This window comes from Saimiri boliviensis, chromosome 4, assembly GCF_048565385.1.
Source record: "Saimiri boliviensis isolate mSaiBol1 chromosome 4, mSaiBol1.pri, whole genome shotgun sequence".
Taxonomy (NCBI): Eukaryota; Metazoa; Chordata; class Mammalia; order Primates; family Cebidae; genus Saimiri; species Saimiri boliviensis.
The window spans coordinates 133,536,505-133,558,994 of NC_133452.1; the positions used below are offsets into that span (position 1 = coordinate 133,536,505).

The 22,490-nt window shown below is 51.3% G+C and overlaps 3 protein-coding genes across 5 annotated transcripts; 2 read left to right on the forward strand and 1 right to left on the reverse strand.

Annotated features, from left to right (window-relative positions):
• Window positions 1-270: 270 nt before the first annotated feature.
• Window positions 271-1,660, forward strand: IER3 (immediate early response 3). Its single transcript, XM_010332628.2, has 2 exons — window positions 271-572; window positions 684-1,660. The coding sequence occupies exons 1-2, from the start codon at window positions 363-365 to the stop codon at window positions 942-944; spliced, it is 471 nt and encodes a 156-aa protein (XP_010330930.1). The 5' UTR covers window positions 271-362; the 3' UTR covers window positions 945-1,660.
• Window positions 1,661-2,042: 382 nt separating this feature from the next.
• On the forward strand, window positions 2,043-18,909 carry FLOT1 (flotillin 1). Of its 3 annotated transcripts, XM_010332629.3 has the most exons (13): window positions 2,043-2,284; window positions 2,625-2,681; window positions 2,956-3,031; window positions 3,118-3,208; window positions 3,490-3,633; window positions 4,026-4,145; window positions 4,233-4,328; window positions 4,513-4,665; window positions 10,397-10,578; window positions 10,770-10,815; window positions 10,934-11,071; window positions 11,613-11,777; window positions 13,871-18,909. In XM_010332629.3, exons 2-13 carry the CDS (start codon window positions 2,639-2,641, stop codon window positions 13,898-13,900), a joined length of 1,284 nt encoding a protein of 427 aa, XP_010330931.1. In that variant the 5' UTR covers window positions 2,043-2,284; window positions 2,625-2,638; the 3' UTR covers window positions 13,901-18,909. The 3 variants fall into 3 exon arrangements, with proteins under 3 accessions (XP_010330931.1, XP_010330932.1, XP_074254408.1); XM_010332630.3 differs by lacking the exon at window positions 2,625-2,681; XM_074398307.1 differs by lacking the exons at window positions 2,043-2,284; window positions 2,625-2,681; window positions 3,118-3,208 and having other exon boundaries at window positions 2,962-3,031.
• TUBB (tubulin beta class I) lies at window positions 17,671-21,849 on the reverse strand. Its single transcript, XM_003944643.3, has 4 exons — window positions 21,618-21,849; window positions 19,574-19,682; window positions 19,198-19,308; window positions 17,671-18,908 (listed from the first exon to the last, which is right to left on the reverse strand). The coding sequence occupies exons 1-4, from the start codon at window positions 21,672-21,674 to the stop codon at window positions 17,851-17,853; spliced, it is 1,335 nt and encodes a 444-aa protein (XP_003944692.1). The 5' UTR covers window positions 21,675-21,849; the 3' UTR covers window positions 17,671-17,850.
• Window positions 21,850-22,490: the final 641 nt, after the last annotated feature.

The following is a 22,490-nucleotide window of genomic DNA, read 5'->3' on the forward strand; positions in this document are numbered from 1 at the left end:
AAACCCTCTTGCCTCTCCAGGACTGGGGCCTGTGAGGGATCCTGTGTCTGAACCATCTCCTAGGCTGTCGTGGGCCCCTCTCCAGCTGCCACATGCCCCGACATGTGCCGACAGCCCGGGATCTCACCCACCCCCACTCACGACTCACACATTCACAGCGTGCTGTTGGGCGCCTAGGATTGCGCACGCCAAGTCTCCACCCACTCTCTTTGTTTAATTGTCGGAATTTCCAGCCCTGCAGAAGCCAACCGCTCCCCAGCTGCGAAAGGAGGAGTTAGAAGGACCCGCCCAATTTCCAGGAGCACATAATTATATCTGCCGCCGCCGGCTCACACTTGGCTTTACACTCCTCTCAGCGCACCATGTGTCACTCTCGCAGCTCCCACCCCACCATGACCGTCCTGCAGGTTCCGACCCCGGTCCCCTCCACCAACACGGGACCCCGGCGGGGCTCCGGTCCTGAGATCTTCACCTTCGACCCTCTCCCCGAGCCCGCAGCAGTCCCAGCCACGCGCCCCAGCGCCTCTCGCGGGCACCGAAAGCGCAGCCGCCGGGTTCTTTACCCTCGAGTGGTGAGTATCGCCGGAGTGGGCATTCGCAGGGCGGGCTGCCCTGGAGTCACTGGGGAAAGACCGGACTCCAGAAGCCTGATCTGACCTGTCTCCTTTTTTGTCTCCCTTTAGGTCCGGCGCCAGCTGCCAGTCGAGGAACCGAACCCAGCCAAAAGGCTTCTCTTTCTGCTGCTCACCATCGTCTTCTGCCAGATCCTGATGGCTGAAGAGGGTGTGCCGGCGCCCCTGCCTCCGGAGGACGCCCCCAGCGCCGCATCCCCGGCGCCCACCCCTGCGCCCCCGGTCCTCGAGCCCTTTAATCTGACCTCGGAGCCCTCGGACTACGCTCTGGACCTCAGCACTTTCCTCCAGCAACACCCAGCCGCCTTCTAACTGTGACTCCGCACTTCCAAAAAATAATCCGAAAAACCACGAAGAAACACCAGGCGTACCTGGTGCGAGACAGCGTATCCCAAACTGGGACTTCCGAGGCAACTCGAACTCAGAACACTACAGCGGAGACGCCAGCAGGTGCTTGAGGCGGGACCGAGGCGCACAGAGACCGAGGCACAGCCACGTTGGGGCTAGACCCGGCGGGAAGGAGAGCGTCGTTAATTTATTTCTTATTGCTCCTAATTAATATTTATATGTATTTATGTACGTCCTCCTAGGTGATGGAGGGGTGTACGTAATATTTATTTTAACTTATGCAAGGGTGTGAGATGTTCCCCCTGCTGTAAACGCAGGTCTCTTGGTATTTTACTGAGCTTTGTGGGACTGGTGGAGGCAGGACACCTGGAACTGCGGCAGAGTAGAAGAAATGGGGAGGACTCGGGTGGGGGAGGACGTCTCGGCTGGGGTCAAGTCTGGTGGTGGGTCGTAGGTTTAGGAGGTGACACTGCGTCCTCCAGCCTCTCAACTCCGTCTGTCTACTGTGTGAGACTTTGGCGGACCATTGGGAAGAAGATCTGTGGCCTTCGATCTTCTCGAAGTCGCCCTTAGAGGGCGGCTGCGGGGTAGAGGGTTGAGGGTTGGTGGGCTGTCACGGGGCGACTGTCGAGATCGCCCAGTATGTTCTGTGAACAAATAAACTTGATTTACTGTCTGCAGTCTTAAGTGTGTCTTTGCAAGCGCCGACTCCCCACTCCTCCCCGCCCTCAGATGCCGAGGACCGGCGAGAGGCGCAGCGGCCGAGTCCCCAGCCAGCGAACCCCTTTAACTGGAGTCACAGAACCCAGCATCCGGTTGCCGGATGCAGTCGTTCACTGCCTAGTTTGCGGTTTTCCCAGGTAGTTGCCCCGCGGCGAATCCGAAATGTGGCAATCACCCTTACGACCGGGTGCCCGGCCCGCGGAGGTCAAGTCCCGCGCCTGGGGCGGAGCATGGAGCAGCCTGGGCGGTTCTCCTCTCAAGAAGGGCGGTGGTTGGGGCGGCACGGCCGTGGCGCTCCCGGGCTAACCAAGCCCAGGGCTGCGAACCCGAGCGGGGCCTGCCGGGAAAGGGGCGGGACTAGCGCGCGGGGCCGAGGCGTGGCGAGGTGGGGGCGCTTAGTCCGCTGCGGGGGGCGGGGTCGCGTCTGCCGCAGCAGCAGGGTGCGGCAGGGTGGGGAACGGGGGAGCAGGCCCAGCTCCCGGGAAGGCTGGTCCGCTGGCCGCCCCTGATCGGCTCCCGGGTCCCTGCGCGTCCCCGCCCTTCCCCAGACCCCAGCCTGGCCGCCGCCCGCCTCCGGGAAGGTGAGTCGGGGAGGGGAGCCTGGGGCTGCGGGGAAGCAGGGAGGGAGGGGAAAGGGCTGCAGGCCTCTGGGCGCGGGGGACCTTTATCAAAGGGGAAACCGTCGGCTCCGAGGAGGGAGAGCGGCGAGGGGAAGGGAGGGACCGTAAATAGGCGGGGAACAGGTCGCTGGGGATCTTAAGGATTTCGCAGGGAAAAGCCTTAGCGGACCCATGGGTGCGGAAGGGACGGGCTGTGGCGGATGCAGACTGGGAGGGCCTGATGGGGAAGGTAAGGGATGGGCCCCTGTGGACGCCACAGCACCCCTTCCCCATTCGCAAAGGCTTTCCCTCCCTCCTCCAGCTCCAGCCTAAACCATGTTTTTCACCTGTGGCCCAAATGAGGCCATGGTGGTCTCCGGTAAGTACTTTTCCCTTCCCAGCCAGTGGCTGCAGAACCTCTGTGAGTCTGGCCTCTGCCCCTTCTCCCTCCCTAACAGCTTCCCAGCGCCAGACTTATGCCCCTTGATGGCCACAAACTGCCCAATTTGATCCCCACCATTTCAAGGCCCAGACTGCTTCCCTTCCAGCTCCCAGATTCTCTTCTGTGGGTTGCTGTCCCCTCACCCCCGCCAGATCCTCAATCTTGCACGTTCAAGCTCTGCCACAGTTGCTCACTGCCCCTCACCTTGCAGGGTTCTGCCGAAGTCCCCCTGTCATGGTGGCTGGAGGACGTGTCTTTGTCCTACCGTGCATCCAGCAGATCCAGAGGTAGGCAAGAAGCAACCAGGGAAGGGGAACCTCCGTTTTCTCCCTTTCCTCCTTTTCTTACTGTCTGTCCCTTCTTTTTCCCTTAGGATCTCTCTCAACACATTGACCCTCAATGTCAAGAGTGAAAAGGTTTACACTCGCCATGGGGTCCCCATCTCAGTCACTGGCATTGCCCAGGTGAGGCTCTCAGAGCCTTTTCCCCAAAGTCCACTTCCCCATCACCCTCTTTCCCAGACATTAAGACATGTTCCGGCCACAACCTTTGCAATCCTTGCCTGTAGAGAAATTTCTCTGCTAGTCTCATCTTCTCCAGGCACCCCCAAGGCACTTGGCTCCTCCTCCTTTCTTTCCCTGAAATGGAAAAAGCATTTCTTAGCGGGCTCCCCCTTCTCTCTCTGCTTCTTCTCTGACTTCATGAGATCCCTGCCACACCTTTCCTATCCCTACTCTGGCTGCAGGTAAAAATCCAGGGGCAGAACAAGGAGATGTTGGCAGCTGCCTGTCAGATGTTCCTGGGGAAGACGGAGGCTGAGATTGCCCACATTGCCCTGGAGACATTAGAGGGCCACCAGAGAGCCATCATGGCCCACATGACTGTGGAGGTTGGCCTGGGGGCAGGGAATGACCTGGAAGAATGCCAAAATGAGGGGGGCCCAAGGACCACACTAGCCTGTGAGAGACAGTGGATCCAAGAGCTTCCATCCCAGCCGGGCAGGGTGGTTCATGTCTGTAATCCCAGCACTTTGGGAGGGCAAGGTGGGCAGATCACTTGAGGTCAGGAGTTCGAGACTAACCTGGCCAACATGATGAAACCCCATCTCTACTACAAGTACAACAATTAGCCAGGCGTGGTGTTAGGCACCTGTAATCCCAGATACTTTGAAGGCTGAGGCAGGAGAATCATTTGAACCCAGGAGGTAGAGGTTGCAGTGAGCCAAAAAAAAAAAAAAAAAAAGAGCTTATATCCCCTCTCCCCACCATCTTGTTGTTACAGGAGATTTATAAGGACAGACAGAAATTCTCAGAGCAGGTTTTCAAAGTGGCCTCCTCAGACCTAGTCAACATGGGCATCAGCGTGGTTAGTTACACTCTGAAGGACATTCACGATGACCAGGTAAAACTAGGTAATTGATCCTTCCCTGCTTCCTTGCTCCCATCTCTTAAGTCCTCCGAAGGACTAAGTTCTACATCTCTCCCACAGGACTATTTGCATTCTTTGGGGAAGGCTCGAACAGCTCAAGTCCAAAAAGATGCACGGATTGGAGAAGCAGAGGCCAAGAGAGATGCTGGGATCCGGGTGAGAGAGATGGGGTTGCTTGGTGGGAAAGGGGATAGAAGTGGCACAACTGAGTAGGAGCAGGAGTGCTGGGTGAACAGGGAAAATACATGAGGCAGACCCGAGAACCCTGGTGGGAAGTGGCTCTCACTGTGGCCTTTCTCTCCCTGCCCTGACATTTCCTACCCGATCTCTGCTTCCACAGGAAGCTAAAGCCAAGCAGGAAAAGGTGTCTGCTCAGTACCTGAGTGAGATCGAGATGGCCAAGGCACAGAGAGATTATGAGCTGAAGAAGGCCGCCTATGACATCGAGGTCAACACCCGCCGAGCACAGGCTGACCTGGCCTATCAGCTTCAGGTCAGAGCCACGGCACTGGGCAGACGGCCAGGCCACTCTCTGCCACTTCCCCGTTCCTCTCAGGCTGTCCATCTCAGGACACCACTATTTCTCATACTCTAACTTTGATCTTATTCTGAGTTTCCATCTCTGGGCCAACTCCCCCATATGAGGAGAGATTTAAAAGACTCATGCCGGGCGCGGTGGCTCAAGCCTGTAATCCCAGCACTTTGGGAGGCTGAGGCGGGTGGATCACGAGGTCGAGAGATCGAGACCATCCTGGTCAACATGGTGAAACCCCGTCTCTACTAAAAATACAAAAAACTAGCTGGGCGTGGTGGCGCGTGCCTGTAATCCCAGCTACTCAGAAGGCTGAGGCAGGAGAATTGCCTGAGCCCAGGAGGCGGAGGTTGCGGTGAGCCGAGATCGCGCCATTGCACTCCAGCCTGGGCAACAAGAGTGAAACTCCGTCTCAAAAAAAAAAAAAGACTCAGATGTTACAGCTGAAAATCTTTAAAGAAAAGGCCAGCCAGGTGTGGTGACTCATGCCTGTAATCCCAGCACTTTGGGAGGCCAAAGCAGTCTGATCATTTGACCTCAGGAGTTCAAGGCCAGCCTGGGCAACATGGTGAAACCCTGTCTCTACAAAAAATACCAACATTAGCCAGGTGTAGCAGCTTGGGCCTGTAGTGCCAGCTCCTGGAGGGGATGAGCCCAGGATGTGGAGGTTGCAGTGAGTCGAGATCATACCACTGCCTGGGTGACAGTGAGATCCCATCTCAAAAAAAAAAAAAGAGAGAGAGAAAAGAAAACAAAAATAAAAAGAGCCAAGAAGGGATATGATCAATAAGGCTGGTCGTACGTTTGGAGCAGGCTGTGCCTGTGCAAGTGCGTCTGATTGAGAAAGTGGATCCTAGCTAAGATCTGGCTTATCCCCCACTACTCAAGCAGTGCATTCTGATATGGGTCTCATCCACACAGAGGAATTTCTAATTTACACAGGGGCACGCTATGGGCCAGCAGCAGCCCTGGTTGATCAAAAAGGTATGAAGAAGGATAACATGGACCGCAAAGTGAGATATGGGCAGCCCTTGGTATTGCCAGGAGATATAGTTGATCTTTATTCATATCTGAGAATTTGCCTATTTACTAAAATGTATTGGTAACCGCAGAAAGTTACCAGTAAAGTGGCAGCACTTTCAGGATCATTGCAGACATGCACGGAGTGGTGAGATATCTGAGCCACCTGATGTGCAGTTCCCAGGTGAGGTTGAACAAGAAGATGCTCTGCCTTCTTGTTTCAGCTCTCATACTGTAAGCCGTGTCATCTTCACAGTATACTTACTGTCATGTTTTTTACACCTTTGTGCTTTTTCTTGGTGATTTCACTCGAAATGGCCCCCAAGCATCAGCGCTGGAGTGCTGTCTGGTGTCCTTTAGTGCAAGTAGGCACTTGCCTTATGGGAGAAATACATGTGTTACATAAGCTTCATTTATGCATGATTTATAGTGCTATTAGCCATGAGTTCAGTGCTAATGAATCAACAATATGTGTTATATAAGGTGTCTTTAAACAGAAACACATATAAAGCAAGGCTCTATGTTGATCAGTTGATGAAAATGTTGTGACAGGAGGCTCACAGGAACCTAGCCCTGTATTTCCTCTAGGAACAAATTAGGTATTAACTAATTCAGCATTCTTGGCTACTTTATAGAGCAGAACTACCAAGAACAATGAAAATCAACTGTATTTGAGACTTTTACCCAAAGGATAGCAATATTATGCATTTTGTTTTTGCCAAGAGTTGGTATAGGCTGAAAGCATAATGGAGGTGTAAAACATCTTTTGTTATGTTAAATTCCTGGGTTACTTGACAGGTTGAGCATGGCATAGAGCTTTGCAACTCAAACTGTCTTCTACCAGCAGCAGCTGCAGCATCACTGTGAAGGTTTGTTAGAAATACAGAAGCACGGGCTGAGCGCGGTGGCTCAAGCCTGTAATCCCAGCACTTTGGGAGGCCGAGGTGGGCGGATCACCTGAGGTCAGGAATTCGAGACCAGCCTGGCCAAGATGGTGAAATCCTGTCTCTACTAAAAATACAAAAAGTAGCCGGGCATGGTGGCATGCACCTGTAATCCCAGCTACTCAGGACACTGAGCCAGGAGAATCACTTGAACCTGTGAAGAGGAGGTTACAGTGAGCCAGAATTATGCCACTGCACTTCAGCCTGGGTAACAGAGTAAGACTTTGTGTCCAAAAAAAAAAAAGAAAAAAGAAAAAAAAAAAATGCAAAATTGCAGGTCCTGACCCTGACCAACTGAATCAGAATGTGCATTTTAACAAAATCTCAAGGTGAATTCCTAAGTGATTTGTATGCACATCGGAGTTTGAGTTTGAAAAGGATTACCATAATGGAAACTGCTAGCTTGCAGTAAAGCTATGGATAAGGTTCTTAACCTTCTAAACACGACCTTACTTACCTTTAGATCAAGGGATTGGGCTGGTTGGCTCTGTTCAACTTTTACCAGTTTCTTGTTATGCACCAAGGTGTTCAGGAAAGAAGGATTTATACAACAAATATCTGTTACGTGTCTCCTGTGTGCCAGACATCATTTTGGAGGTGAGGCTATAAATATGAATGAGACAGAAAAGATTCCTGTTCTTATGCAGCTTACGTTATGACACAGGAAACAGTAAGCAAGTAAATGACCTTTCCAGGCTATAATTCTTGTTTAAGTGCTATGAAGGAAATAAACAGGGTGATATGAAAAACTGTGGGAGGGGAGTTAGTATATTAGGTCAGGAGATGGTGAGAGAAAGTTTGTATGAGGAAGTGATGTTTGAGATCAGACCTGATGATAAGAAGGAACAATGCAGAGTTCCGGGCCAAGAACATTCTAGCCTGTGCTCTTTATTTTTATTTTCATTTTATGTGTTTGTGTTTCTGTTTTTGTTTTCCCGAGAAGGAATCTTGCTCTGCCACCCAGGCTGGAGTGCAAGTGGCATGATCTTGACTCACTGCAACCTCTGCCTCCCGGGTTCAAGCAGTTCTCCTGCCCCCGCCTCCCAAATAGCTAGAATTACAGGTGACCACCACCACAAACAGCTAATTTTTGTATTTTTAGTAGCTACAAGGTTTCACCATGTTGGCAAGGCTGGTTTCAAACTGCTGACCTCAGGTGACCCACCTCCCATGGGCTGCCAAAGTGCTGGGATTACAGGCATGAGACACTGCGCCAGGCTGCCTGTGCTTTTTAAATAGTCATATGTGGCTGGGTGCGGTGGCTCATGCCTGTAATCCCAGCACTTCAAGAGGCCAAGACAGGTCAATCACTTGAGGCTGGGAGTTTAAGACTAGCCTGGCCAACATGGTAAAACCCTGTCTCTACCAAAACTACAAAAAATAGTAGCCGGCTGTGGTGGTGTGAACCTGTAATCCCAGCTACTCAGAAGAGGCTGAGGCACAGGACTCGCCTGAATCCAGAAAGCAGGAGTTGCAATGAACCAAAATTGTACCACTGCACTCCAGCCTGGGCAACAGAACGATACTCCTTCTAAAATAGAGGCCAGGCGCAGTGGCTCATGCCACCCAGCATTTTGGGAGGCTGAGGTGGGCAGATCACAAGGTCATGAGTTTGAGACCAGCCTGGCCAACATAGTGAAACCCTATCTCTACTAAAAATACAAAAATTAGCCAGGCATGGTGACACATACCTGTAGTCCCAGCTACTTGGGAGGCTGAGGCAGGAGAATCACTTGAACCAAGGAGGTGGAGGTTGCAGTGAGCCGAGATTGCGCCACTGCACTCCAGCCTGGATGACAGAATGAGATTCCCTCTCAAAAAATAAAATAAAATAAAATAGATAGTCAGTCTTATATGGCTAATGGCTAGGCAGGGGGACCAGTAAGTGCAAAGGCTGTAAAGTGGAGACAGAAGGTTTCTGATCTGCGGTGGCTCATGTGCTGTGAGTGAAGCGGAGAGGCTGGCAGGGCCAGATCACAAAAGGTTTGTGTGGTCATGATGGAGATGTAGAAGAGAATTGAAAGCACAATGGAAAGCTATTGGAGAACTTCAAACAGTGCGCCATGGTCTTATTTATGTTTGTATAGGGATCAGTCTGGTTGCTTTGTGGAGAACAGGCTGCCAGAAGAGAGGAAGCAAGAGATGAGTTGGGCTCTTTTTCAGAGATGATGGATTAAACAAAATGTAACTAATGGTACTCTCCCTTAAAACCTCACTAAAGCCAAAGTGATTTTTTTTTTTTAAGATATAGAGGCTGGTCCAAAGGTGAGTTATCTCAATTGATTATTCAGTCATTTACAGATTATACTTCTTATTCAGCTCTTTACCCACTTCACACCACTGCGCTTAACTAGTCTTTCTTCCTGTCTTTCCTTCTCTTCTCCTCTTCTCCCCTCTTCTCCTCTTGGAGACCAAGTCTCACTCTATCCTCCAGGCTAGAGTGCAGCAGTGCAATCTCAGCTCACTACAGCTTCAACTCCCCACGCTCAAGCGATTCTCCCACCTTAGCCTCCTGAGTAGCTGGGACTACAAGCATGTGCCACCATACCTGGCTAATTTTTGTATGTTTTGTAGAGATGGGATTTCACCATGTTGCCCAGACTGGTCTCGAACCCCTGGGCTCAAAGGATCCTTCTCGCCTTAGCCTCCCAAAATGCTAGGATTACAGGCATGAGCCACTGCACCCAGCTGACTAGGCTTTAAAAAAAGAAAAGATGGAGAAAATAGGAACAGAAACCAGAGCATCATTATGGAAGTTGGAAGTCAGTGGTAACTGACTAAGCAGGTATGAGACAGCTGAGCTTGAAACCTGCAAAGGGGGAAACTGAAATGATCTGAGGCCCAGGAGCTGGCAGCATCCAGTGCATCTGCAGCTGTGGTAGGCTGGTTAAATAAGAGGAAAAAGTGAAAAGCGCCTTCTCAGAGCCCCTCACAAGGATACATAAGAAGCTGGTCTCAGTGGTTGCTGCTGGGAAACCGGCCCAGGTGGTTTGGAGAATGAGTTAGGAAGCAGCCTTACTTCTCGTGGTTTACTTTTTTCTGTTAAATCTGCACCATATGCAAAAGACCAAAAAGATTACCTCTTTCCACCCCTGCAAAAAATAAGTCAGTAAGCTATTGCAGTAGCCTAGGCTAGCACTAAGGTTATGGCAGCAGCAATGGGGGGATTTGGGTGAGACTGGAGGTAGCAGAAGGCCATTATATGCTCAGTGCCCTCAAGGTATTTACTCTAGAAGGGGACACAGGTAGGAAAAATAGATTAAAGGGAACTCATCAGAGGAACACTGGACTCCACTGGGCTGGCCAAGCAGACAGGGAACCCACCATCACGTACCTGCTCCTATTTTTTTTTTTTTTTTTTTTTTGAGATGGAGTCTTGCTGTGTTGCCCAGGCTGGAGTGCAGTGGCATGAGCTCAGCCCACTGCAACCTTTGCCTCCCAGGTTCCAGCAGTTCTCCTACCACAGCCTCCAGGACTACAAGCGTGCATCACCACACCTGGCTAATTTTTTATATTTTAGTAGAGACAGGGTTCTACCATGTTAGCCAGGCTTGTCTAGAACTCCTGAACTCAGGCAATCCACCCTCCTTGGTCTCCCAAAGTGCTAGGATTACAGGCGTGAGCCACCACGCCTGGCCACCTGCTCCTATTTTTGATATCCCACCCTTGAGCTCCAGTTCCTGGGCACTTGCTCTTCACCTCTGACTCTGAGCCCACCTCCTACCCAGGTGGCCAAGACTAAGCAGCAGATTGAGGAGCAGCGGGTGCAGGTGCAGGTGGTGGAGCGGGCCCAGCAGGTGGCAGTGCAGGAGCAGGAGATTGCCCGGCGGGAGAAGGAGCTGGAGGCCCGGGTGCGGAAGCCAGCTGAAGCCGAGCGCTACAAGCTGGAGCGCCTAGCTGAGGCAGAGAAGTAAATGTCCCCTCCCTGACCCTTCCTAGCTCCCTTGCCACCTAGGCACCCCAAGATGGAGGACTGAGGCCTTCGCCACCTGGACTCCTATGGATCTCAGGTTGCAGGAGCCTCTGCCTGTGCAGCGCTGGGCCTTTCTCCTGGGAGTAAGGGACCCTGGGCTCCACCCTCCACTTCCCTTCTGTGCACAGGTCCCAGCTAATTATGCAGGCGGAGGCAGAAGCCGAATCTGTTCGGGTGAGTTAAGAGGCAGCTCCTGCTGGCTTGCAGAGAGGGTGGGGCTTGCTGCTTGAGCTGGGATTTCTTGTTCTTAATGATTTCTGTCAGTCTCACAACAAGCATCCTTAACCCTCAGATGCGTGGGGAAGCTGAGGCCTTTGCCATAGGGGCCCGAGCCCGAGCTGAGGCTGAGCAGATGGCCAAGAAGGCAGAAGCATTCCAGCTGTACCAAGAGGCTGCTCAACTGGACATGCTGCTGGAGAAGCTACCCCAGGTCTGTAGGCACCAAGAAAGGAGGAAATAGAACCAGGGACTAAGGAGTGGGGTGAAATGATGGACTTAGGGAGAACCAGGCTTGGGGGACCATAAATTAGACGCGAGCATTATTAACGACCAAAGTGTGGAAGGATCGTTGGAACAAGGACTTTAAAACCCAGGGTAAAGCTGGGCGCGGTGGCTCAAGCCTGTAATCCCAGCACTTTGGGAGGCCGAGGCGGGTGGATCACGAGGTCAAGAGATCGAGACCATCCTGGTCAACATGGTGAAACCCCGTCTCTCCTAAAAATACAAAAAATTAGCTGGGCATGGTGGCGCGTGCCTGTAATCCCAGCTACTCAGGAGGCTGAGGCAGGAGAATTGCCTGAACCCAGGAGGCGGAGGTTGCGGTGAGCCGAGATCGCGCCATTGCACTCCAGCCTGGGTAACAAGAGCGAAACTCCGTCTCAAAAAAAAAAAAAAAAAAAACCCAGGGTAAGTTGTTTTATGAGGAGTGTGGTCAGATGATGGGTACTGAGTGGGTGTCTCTCTCCTGCCAGGTGGCAGAGGAGATCAGTGGTCCCTTGACATCGGCCAATAAGATCACACTGGTGTCCAGTGGCAGTGGGACCATGGGGGCAGCCAAAGTGACTGGGGAAGTACTGGACATTCTAAGCCACCTGCCAGAGAGCGTGGAAAGACTCACAGGCGTCAGCATCTCCCAGGTGAGGTCTCAGATCGGGGCTGAGGAGCAGAACTGTTGGGTTCCTGTGTTGTGTGATGCAACGGGCCTAGCATTTAACCAGCATCCAGGCCTGGGACTCACTGACATTTATTTATCAGTTTCTGTGTGCCAGACACAGCGCTATGCTTCTACATAAATGAGTTGTTTTAAATCAAACTACCCTTAGGGTATACAGAATTTTACAAAGCCAAGAAACTGAACTTCCAGCGTGTTCCTACTCATTCTGCTGATGCAACTGGGCTTGAAACCCAGGCCAACTGTCTCTGCAGCCTGTGCTTGTGGTCACCCCACTAGTAGGGAACTAGTTGCAGCCTGTTGACAGTTAATTCCAGGGCAGATCACTGCTTTTCTTGGTGCCCCATTTACTTCATCTGTAGATCGTGGTAGAGGTCAGCAAACAGGCTCTGGAACCACTCTTGTGTATCCTAGCTACAGTACCTGCTAGCTGTGATCTTGGACAAATAATCAACCTCTCTATACCTGTTTCCTCACCTTAAAATTGGGTTAATAATTAGAAACTATCCTGCTGAATTGTTAAGGGGCTCGAGCAAATATTTGCAGTGTTTAGAATAGTGCCTGGTATGTGGTAAGCATTATGTGTGTGTTAAAGAAATGGAGGCCGGGCATGGTGGCTCACACCTGTAATCCCAGCACTTTGGGGAGGCCAAGGCAAGTGGATCACAAGGTCAGGAGATCAAGACCATCCTGGCTAACACGGCGAAACCCCGTCTCTACTAAAAATACAAAAACATTAGCCGGGCATGGTGGCACATGCCTGTAGTCCCAGCTACTTGGGAGGCTGAGGCAGGAGAATCGCTTGAACCCAGAAGGTAGAGGTTGCAGTGAGCCGAGATTGCACCACTGCTGCACTCCAGCCTGGTGACAGAGTGAGACTCCATCTGAAAAAAAAAAAAAAAAAAGAAAAGAAAGAAATGGGACTGGGTACAGTGGTCCACACCTGTAACCTCCGCACTTTGAGAGGCCAAGGCAGGCAGATCACCTGAGGTCAGGAGTTCAAGACCAGCCTGGCCAACATGGTGAAACCCCATCTTTACTAAAAATTAAAAATAAAAAAAAAATTAGCCAGGCTTGGTGGTGCATACCTGTAATCCCAACTACTCTGGAGGCTGAGGCAGAAGAATCTCTGGAACCCAGGAGGTAGAGGTTGCAGTGAGCCAAGATTGCACCACTGCATTCCAACCTGGGGGACAGAGCAAGACGCTTATCTTAAAAAAAGAAAAAGAAAAAGGAAGAGAGAGAAAGAAATGCACATAATTAGGCCGGGCACAGTGGCTCAAACCTGTAATCCCAGCACTTTGGTAGGCCCAGGTGGGTGGATCAGTAAGGTCAGGAGTTTGAGATCAGCCTGGCCAACATGGTGAAACCCCATCTCTACCAAAAATACAAAAATTAGCTCAGCATGGTGGCTCATACCTGTAATCCCAGCTACTTGAGAGGCTGAGGCAGGATAATCAATTGAACTCAGGAAGCAGAGGTTTCAGTGAGCCAAGATTGCACCACTGCACTCCAGCCTGGGTGACAGCATCAGACTCCGTTTTTTTGGGTGGGGAGGAGGGAAGCATATGTAAATAAAAGTACTGGACCATACCAGTGATCTTCAAGCTGGGTTCCTTGGAGCCTCCTGGAGGCCTGCAGTGCAATATTCAGAGCTAAGGAGAGTTTTGTTTTGTTTTGTTGCTGTTGTTGTTGTTGTTGTTGTTGTTTGTTTTTTTTAATAAAGATGGGGTTTCACTATGTTGGTCAGGCTGGTCTTGAACTTCTGACCTCAGGTGATCTGCCCATCTTGGCCTCCAAAGTGCTTGGATTACAGGCGTGAGCCACTGCTCCGGCCAGGAGAGTTTTTACAAACAAGGCTCCGCCCCCCTCCTCTCTTTAGTGATTTATTATATGTGGATCGTGATGTCTTTGCTTGGGGAAACAGGATGAGGTAGGGCACCAGAAAGAAGACTCCTGGACGTGTGTGTTTTCTCTATAGCCCATTCATCTAAGTGGGGGCCCGGGAGAGCAGGGTACCTGGTTCTCAAGCGTCATCTACTGTTGTCTTTTTGCCAGGTGAATCACAAGCCTTTGCGAACAGCCTGAGCCTTCAGCCCTCACAGATGCCCAGCCTCATAGCTGAAGTTGCCTGAATGATCTCCCTGTTGCATGTAATCCACTGGCCTCCCTGAGCATGTCCATTGACAGTGGGGTCCCACCCTCATCTCTCCTTGCCAAATAGTTTGTGCCTTGCCTAGAATGGGGTTGCTCCCCTTGCCAACCTGACACTGCTGTGATTGCCAACTCCAGGGGTCCCATGTCAACCTTCTGATGATCCCACTCCACTCCACCTCAACTTCCTAAATAAATCAGACTGTTTGAGCCTGTTGTCTAGAATACTTTCATGACCAAGACTGAGGGAAGTGCTGGAGGTTTTCAACTTTACTCGCCAAATAAATTGCTGTTATTAAGTACTGACACTTGGGAGGCTGAGGTGGGAGGATCACTTGAGCTCAGGAGTCTGAGGCTATAGTGAGCCATGATTACACCACTGCACTCCAGCCCGGGTGACAAAGCAAGATCCTGGCTCTATTAAAAAGAAAATAGGCCTTAGCTGGGCATGGTGGCGCGTGCCTGTAATCCTAGCTATTCAGGAGGCTGAGACAGGAGAATTGCCTCAACCGAGGAGGCGGAGGTTGTGGTGAGCCGAGATCGCACCATTGCACTCCAGCCTGGGTAGCAAGAGTGAAACTCCGTCTCCAAAAAAAAGAAAATAGGCCAAGCATGGTGGCTCATGCCTATAATCCCAACAGTTTGGGAGGCTGAGGCAGGCGGATCACAAGGTCAAGAGATCGAGACCATCTTGGCCAACATACTGAAACCCTGTCTCTGCTAAAATAAAAAATTAGCTGAGTGTGGTGGCACATGCCTGTAGTCCCAGCTACTTGGGATGCTGAGGCAGGAAAATCACTTGAAGCTGGGAGGCGGAGGTTGCAGTGAGCTGAGATCGTGCCACTGCACTCCAGCCTGGTGCCTGGCGAAAGAAGGAGACTCTGTCTCAAAAAAATAAATAAATGAATGCTAGAGTGTATCTTGCTCCCTTGCACACAATAGGCTTTCTAGAATGAGAGAAAAGCAAGTTACTTATATACTCTCAAGAGTTTTAATATCCGCCCCCCACAAGTCTGTTATAGCCAGAAAATCATGCTAAAATAGAAGGAATGTTGAGAATAGTATTAGTTCCTTGAATTCCTGAAAATATGGCAAAGGGAAATATTGTTTTCAAGATAACTTTGAGACTTACTTCGTGAACATAAAAGCATGAGGTACTATATGGAACAGATTATTTTAGAATGAGACCATAAGGTAGCATTCCCCACTAGTTACTTTTTTTTTTTTGAGACAGAGTCTCACTCTGTCGCCAGGTACCAAGCTGGAATGCAGTGGCACAATCTCGGCTCACTGCAACCTCTGCCTCCCGGGTTCAAGCAATTCTCCTGCCTCAGCCTCCCAAGCAGCTGTGACTACAGACGTATGCCACCACGCCCAGCTAATTTTTGTATTTTTAGTAGAGACAGGGTTTCACCATGTTGGCCAGGATGGTCTCGATCTCTTGACCTCATGATCCGCCTGCCTCGGCCTCCCAAAGTGCTGGTATTACTTACTCTTTTTTAAGACAAGGTCTTGGGCCGGGCGCAGTGGCTCATGCTTGTCATCCCAGCACTTTGCGAGGCCAAGGCAGGATTACTTGAGGTCAGGAGTTCAAGACCAGCTTATGTGGTGAAACCCCAGCTTTACTAAAAACACAAAAAATAGCCAGGCATGGTGGCACCCAACTGTAATCCCTGCCTTGGGAGGCTGAGGCAGAAGAATCACTTGAACTCAGGAGGTGGAGGTTACAGTGATCCAAGATTGTACCAGTGCATTCCAGCCTGGGCAACAGAGCGACTCTGTCTCAAGAAAAAAAAAAAAGGAAAAGCTCTTGCTCTGTCATCCAGGCTGGGGTGCAGTCAGGGATCACTGCAGCCTTAACCTCCCAGGCTCAAGCAATCCTTCCACCTAAACAGCCACCACCAACCCCTACCCTAGTAGCTGGAACTAGACATGTGCCACCATGCCTTTATTTATTTATTTATTTGGTAGAGATGGTATATCACTGTTGCCCAAGTTGGTGCGGAACTCCTGTTGAGCCATCCTCCTGCCTCAGCCTCCCAAAGTGCTGGGATTACAGGTGGAAGCCACCATGCCAGGCTCCACTAGTAATCTCGGTGTCATAGGTTGACTAAGAAAGCCCACAGGATCACAGTAAATGGCCATGGTACACATAACCCAAAGGAGTCTTGGGCTGTGCTGCTCAGCCAAGGCCAATTCAGCCACTTCTGGTTCGGTACATCTGGGTGGGACCAAAAAATTGCGTTTATTTCTTCAGGTTCCTAGTGGATGCTGATGATGGTCTGGGAACCAGTTATGTCATTGGTCCAGCTTCCATTTTCCATCCCTGGATCCTGACTTCCCCAGTTAAGACTGATTGGTGGGCCCCGTACACTGGCTCATCGCCTACAGTCCCAGCTGCTTGGGAGGCTGAGGTGGATCACTTAAGCCCAGGTCGAGGCTGGAGCGAGCAGTCCGAGACTCCATTTAAAAGACTGACTAGTGCTGGGAGTGGTTTGGGTACCAGAGATGATGATGTGTGGGTCTGTCAAGTATTAAGTACCTCCCTCAGATACCAAATCAGCAGATGCTCAAGTTACTCATATAAAATGACAGTATTTGCATATAACCTGTGTACTTTAAATCATCTCTAGATTACCTTAAACATGTAATCTAACTAAAATGTTATGTCGTTTATACTATTGTTTAGGGAATGAGAAGTCTATATATGTCCAGTACTATTTTCCCAGTATCAAGTTGGTTGAATCCATAGACGCAGAACTCACAGATGAACAGGGACTCAGTATTGTGATGTCTCAATTTAAGGAGAGCAGTGCAGCTGAACTCAGGCCCCATGCCTCCATCAGCAGTGTTTCTTTCCCTAAATAAGCACACATATCGCAACTTTTTCCAATTCCCATTTATTTTTGGCTCTTGGGGCAATGTTATCTTTTCAATATGAAAAAAAGCAGCAAGTTCAACACAAAATAGATCTCAAATGTAGGATAAGGTGGGGGGGAAGCAACAGCAAAAGGAAGGTATGTTGCAAAAAAAGATGGAGGAGGTTCCCCCTCTCCTCTGGGCATTGACTCAAACTGATGTGGCAGTATACACCATTCCAGTCAAGGACGTTAATTCCTTTTCGGGGATAAGAAAAGGTGGGGGTTAGGACATTTCTGGAGGATTAGGTACCAAGGCTGGTCTCTTTCGCCCCTTGATCCCTTTCTCTGATCAGGGGAAAGGAGTTTAATGAGTGAGGGAGGTGGAGTTGGAGAGGGAAGGATTCCACTTGACAGAATGAGGCAGATCCCTCCAAAAGTTAAGAGCTTGGAGGGAGATCAAAAATGAAAATAATACTGCTAACACCTCCCTTGAAGCTGAGATGGGAAATGGAAATACCTAGAAATTAATGACTTTTAATAGCTTGGCTTTCCCTCTCCAAAACTTTTAGAATGGAAAATCCCATCCCCCTTCCTTACAGTGATTTCTACCCCACTACCTTCTACCATTTTCTACTTTGCACTTAGGATGGTTGCCATTATCCACAAACGTTTTCAGCACCTGGTTGGTTCTAAATGGGATCTGGATGAGACCCAGCTTCTTGGAGATTTTTAAAGGGGGAATATTAACTGGAAAGATGGAAGGAATGGGCACCAGAAGGAAATACAGGGTCACCGAGAATGGCAGAAACCTAGGTTTCCCAGAGTGGAAAGAGAGAGGAGACATTCAACAAACAAGTATTTATTGAGCGCCTACTATGTGCCAGGCACTATTCTAGACCCCCCAGAAGGAAACAAAAAAAAAAAAGATAGAGGCAGCAAACACAAATTCTGAGGGAGAGGAAAGGGGCAGTTGAGTAAGACAGCCAAGGGAACTGAGAAGCCTGAGGTGATGGGGGCTCTGCCTTAGGCCTCCTCTTCAGCCTCCTCACCGAAATCCTCCTCCTCTTCCGCGGTGGCATCCTGGTACTGCTGATACTCAGAGACGAGGTCATTCATGTTGCTCTCAGCCTCGGTGAACTCCATCTCGTCCATGCCCTCGCCTGTGTACCAATGGAGGAAGGCCTTCCGGCGGAACATGGCAGTGAACTGCTCTGAAATGCGCTTGAAGAGCTCCTGGATGGCCGTGCTGTTGCCGATGAAGGTGACAGCCATCTTGAGGCCACGAGGTGGGATATCACAGACGGCTGTCTTGACGTTGTTGGGGATCCATTCCACAAAGTAGCTGCTGTTCTTGTTCTGCACGTTAAGCATCTGCTCATCGACCTCCTTCATGGACATCCGACCACGGAAGACAGCAGCCACAGTGAGGTATCGGCCATGGCGGGGGTCACAGGCAGCCATCATGTTCTTGGCATCAAAGACCTGCTGGGTGAGTTCGGGCACTGTGAGAGCTCGATACTGCTGGCTTCCACGGCTGGTGAGAGGGGCAAAGCCAGGCATAAAGAAATGGAGACGTGGGAAGGGGACCATGTTAACTGCTAACTTGCGGAGGTCAGCATTGAGCTGGCCAGGGAAGCGGAGGCAGGTGGTGACACCGCTCATGGTGGCTGAGACGAGGTGGTTCAGATCCCCGTAGGTTGGTGTGGTCAGCTTCAGAGTGCGGAAGCAGATGTCATAGAGGGCCTCGTTGTCAATGCAATAGGTCTCATCAGTGTTCTCTACCAACTGATGGACGGAGAGGGTGGCATTGTAGGGCTCAACCACGGTGTCAGACACTTTGGGTGAAGGCACCACACTGAAGGTGTTCATGATGCGATCAGGGTACTCTTCTCGGATCTTGCTGATAAGGAGAGTGCCCATTCCAGAGCCTGTGCCCCCACCCAGTGAGTGGGTCAGCTGGAAGCCCTGAAGGCAGTCACAGCTCTCAGCCTCCTTGCGGACCACATCCAGGACAGAATCAACCAGCTCAGCCCCTTCTGTATAGTGGCCTTTGGCCCAGTTGTTGCCTGCCCCAGACTGACCTGCAACGCAGTCAGGAGAAAAGCTCAATTAACAAGGTATGGAAGATACATGTTTCCGTCTTTCAGCTTTTGAAATAATTCCCTTGGATGTATCTTCTTTCTCCTTCTCTGTGATGTATTCTTCCCCTACTGCCCCATAATTTACCAGCAAAAGCATTCACTACCTCTACCCTCCATTACATTTCAGAACACGCCACTACAACAATCATCTCCTAACTTTTGCTCAGTCTTTGGATCTAAATAAGTTGAACACAATGGTGTATCATCTGTTAGTATCTGTATAACTCACCAAAAACAAAGTTGTCTGGTCTAAAGATCTGGCCAAAAGGACCTGAGCGAACAGAGTCCATGGTCCCAGGTTCTAGATCCACCAGGATCGCACGAGGAACATATTTGCCACCTATAGAAAATAAAGTAAAAGCTGTGAGATCTGGCAGAGAAGGTTTATAAATATGACGAGGCTGGGAGACAGCAGGGACCCCAGACCTGTCATTCCAGGTCCTGCCACCAGGTGGCAGCAGACGTCTGGCCCAGATGGTGGCTCACCCAAGGGAAAGGATGACAGATTTCACCCAAAGGGTAAGGTGTGCCCAAGAATGAAAAGAGACTCCAGAGAAGTGGGAGACAGGGAAGGGAACTCGAGCTGCCCGGGCTCCTGCCCTCACCTGTGGCTTCATTGTAGTACACGGAGATGCGGTCCAGCTGCAGGTCGCTGTCCCCGTGGTAGGTGCCAGTGGGGTCGATGCCATGTTCATCACTGATCACCTCCCAGAACTGCCGGGCGAGAGGAAAAAGTACAACAGCTCAAGTCCCAGCCAAATATGTCGCAAGTACCATTTTATTTCATCTTTTATTATTTTTTTGAGACGCAGTATTGCTCTGTCACACAGGCTAAAGAGCAGTAGCAAGATCTTGGCTCACTGCAACCTCTGCCTCCTGCGTTCAAGCGATTCTGCTGCCTCAAGCCTCCCAAGTAGCTGAGACTACAGGCACAGGCCACCACGCCCAGCTAATTGTTGTATTTTTAGTAGAGAGGGGGTTTCACCACGTTAGCCAGGATGGTCTCGATCTCTTGACCTCGTGATCCGCCCGCCTTGGACTCTCAAAGTGTTGAGATTACAGGCGTGAGACACCGCACCCGGCCTCTTTCTATAATTTTTAAGGCAGGGTCTTTCTGTTGCTCAGCCTGCAGTGCAGTGGCGCAGTCACAGCTCCAATACTGCCTGGAGCTGCCAAGCTCAACCGATCCTCCCACCTCAGCCTCTCCAGTAGCTAGGACCCCAGACGCCCGCCACCACGCACAGCGAATTTTTTTTTTTTTTTGTAGAGACGGGGTGGGGGGGGTCCTCGCTTTGTTGCCCAGGATCCGACCGCCTCGGCCCCACACCTCCTATTTTAATTCCACACGCCCTCAGGCTGTTGTTCTAGGGCCTGGCATCCCGTGTGCCTGCCACACCCTTCCCCTAGACACTCGCTCCCCCGGGAAAGTCACAGCTTTCTCCGATTGGGGTGAGATATGTGCAGCGAGTCCTAAGCGCTCGGGTGGGCGAAAGGAGGTCGACCACACTAGGATAAACGCCGCTGTACTTCCACAGCGCGGGGCACCGCCCAAACGCGCCGCACACAAAAGGCCGGGGAGGGGGGTGGTCCGAGAAGAGAGCGGCTGCCGCAGTCGACCACCGCCCCCCCGCCCTCCACGTGACTGCGGCGCACGCGCAGGTCGAGCTGCCGACAAAAGGCTTCGCACGTGGGCGGGGCCAGGGGCAAGAATTCCGCGCACGAGAGGCGGGGCTCAAGGTAGCGCGCCCCCGCCGGCGGGCAGGACCGCATTGTCCCCGCGCGCGCCTCGGCCCCGCCCCGCAGGGCCCCGCCCTTCTGCTACAACGTAGCCGCCGCACTTCCTCCGCCCCTCCCCCGCTACACTGTAACCGCGCGCAAAAAAAAAAAAATTCCCCTTGGCCTTTGCTAGATTTCCCCCCCTTGCTTTAATGCATTCTTTCTCTCCCCTTAAGTCCTGAGGGACTTATTAAAAGAAAGTCACACACCCCATTTTCTCTCTATATCCGTTCACGCCCTAAAATGGTCTCTATTAGGGGCCATGAAAGCAAGTAAAATTAATCCCGCTTAGTCTCCTTCCACCCAGGGACAACTACAGGATCCGCTCTCCCGGGTCGCGGGCGCGCTGGGGCCCCTGGTCTTTTGTGAAGAGTAGCGCGCAGCGCAGCCCACCCTGGCGCGTCGCCCCCCCACCCTCGCACGGCGCTCTCCGCAGCCGCCCGACTGCCTCGCCCCTACCCGCTCGGGTTTGGCCCTACGAACCCCGCAAGGGGGTTGGGCGGGATGCACATGGGCAAAACCTCGCCCCGCTTTGTCTCCGACCATTTCCGCATCTCTCTCCCTGCCCGGTTCTCGGACCGTTAGAATCGCTTCTAAGTAAAAAAAATCTCACAGATCCTCGGTCTTCCCGCCCCCGAAACCCGAAGAGCCCTTTTGCTAGTTTCTCCAAATGTGTCTGCCAAGAAAAATGATTCCCAGCTTTCCAAAAGCGAATGCTAGCTACAATGGTTATGGGTATAAACGTAACAAACTTGGCTGGGAGGCGCAAGGCTTGATTAAGGATGAAGAGTGCAAATGCCCCACAACCATTTTTTCATAACTTACCTGGATTTTTCCTTCTAAAAAGCAATAAAAGAGGTGTAAAATTCTTACCTTGGCACCGATCTGGTTGCCACACTGACCGGCCTGAATGTGCACGATTTCCCTCATGGTTAAAATTTAATTTTTTTGCTCGCCTCAAGGTATGTATGGGGCAAAAAAAAAAAAGTAATTTTTTTTTCTCTGCTGTTCGCAGGCTGGAAGGCTGGAATGCGCCCCAGAGGCTGGAGCAGCGAGGTGCGAACGCGGCGGCAGGAAGGTTCTGAGAGGGAGAAAGGAGAGGGGAGGGCGCGGAGGGAAGGCAGGCTGGGCGGGGCGCGCGTGCGCGGGGCTGGGAGGCGGGAGAATCGGCCCCGCGCGCGGCCGGGAGACAAAGCCTCCTCGAGCCCGGCCCTGATTAGTCGATGTCGGTAGTGTGCCGGGCGTCCATTGGCCTCCGAGCCAGTGGGCGACTGCAGTCCTCTCTGGGAGTTGTAGTCCGCTATTGTTGTCCACGCTGCAAAATGAAGTGACGAATGGGTGGGTACCGGTTTGGGTTTTGTGGGGTTTTTTGTTTTGTAAATGAAAAACGACCTTGCGCAAGCTTCCTTTTCTCTGTGCCTGAGGTTTTTGTACAAAAAGTGATCGGTTCTCGGGGATACAGCAGTTGAGAAGTCTGGGGTTCCAGAAGTTGGGTGGTGGGGTAGGCACGCCCTGAAAGCTCCCGGCTGCAGTACCTCTGGGGAAGACAGGATTGCTCAGCTCAGCGAAAACTGGGAGAAGTGTGGCACCGAGGTAGTCTGCTACCTCTGGCACTTGGTGACCCAAGGCATGAACTTCAGTAAGCCTCTGCTCCCTCAAACACTTCAAGGAGGGAATTGCCCTCTTGCTATTTCCTTGGGAATTTTCGAGTCATTGTTTTGAAAGAGAAACAAAATTGCAGCAAGG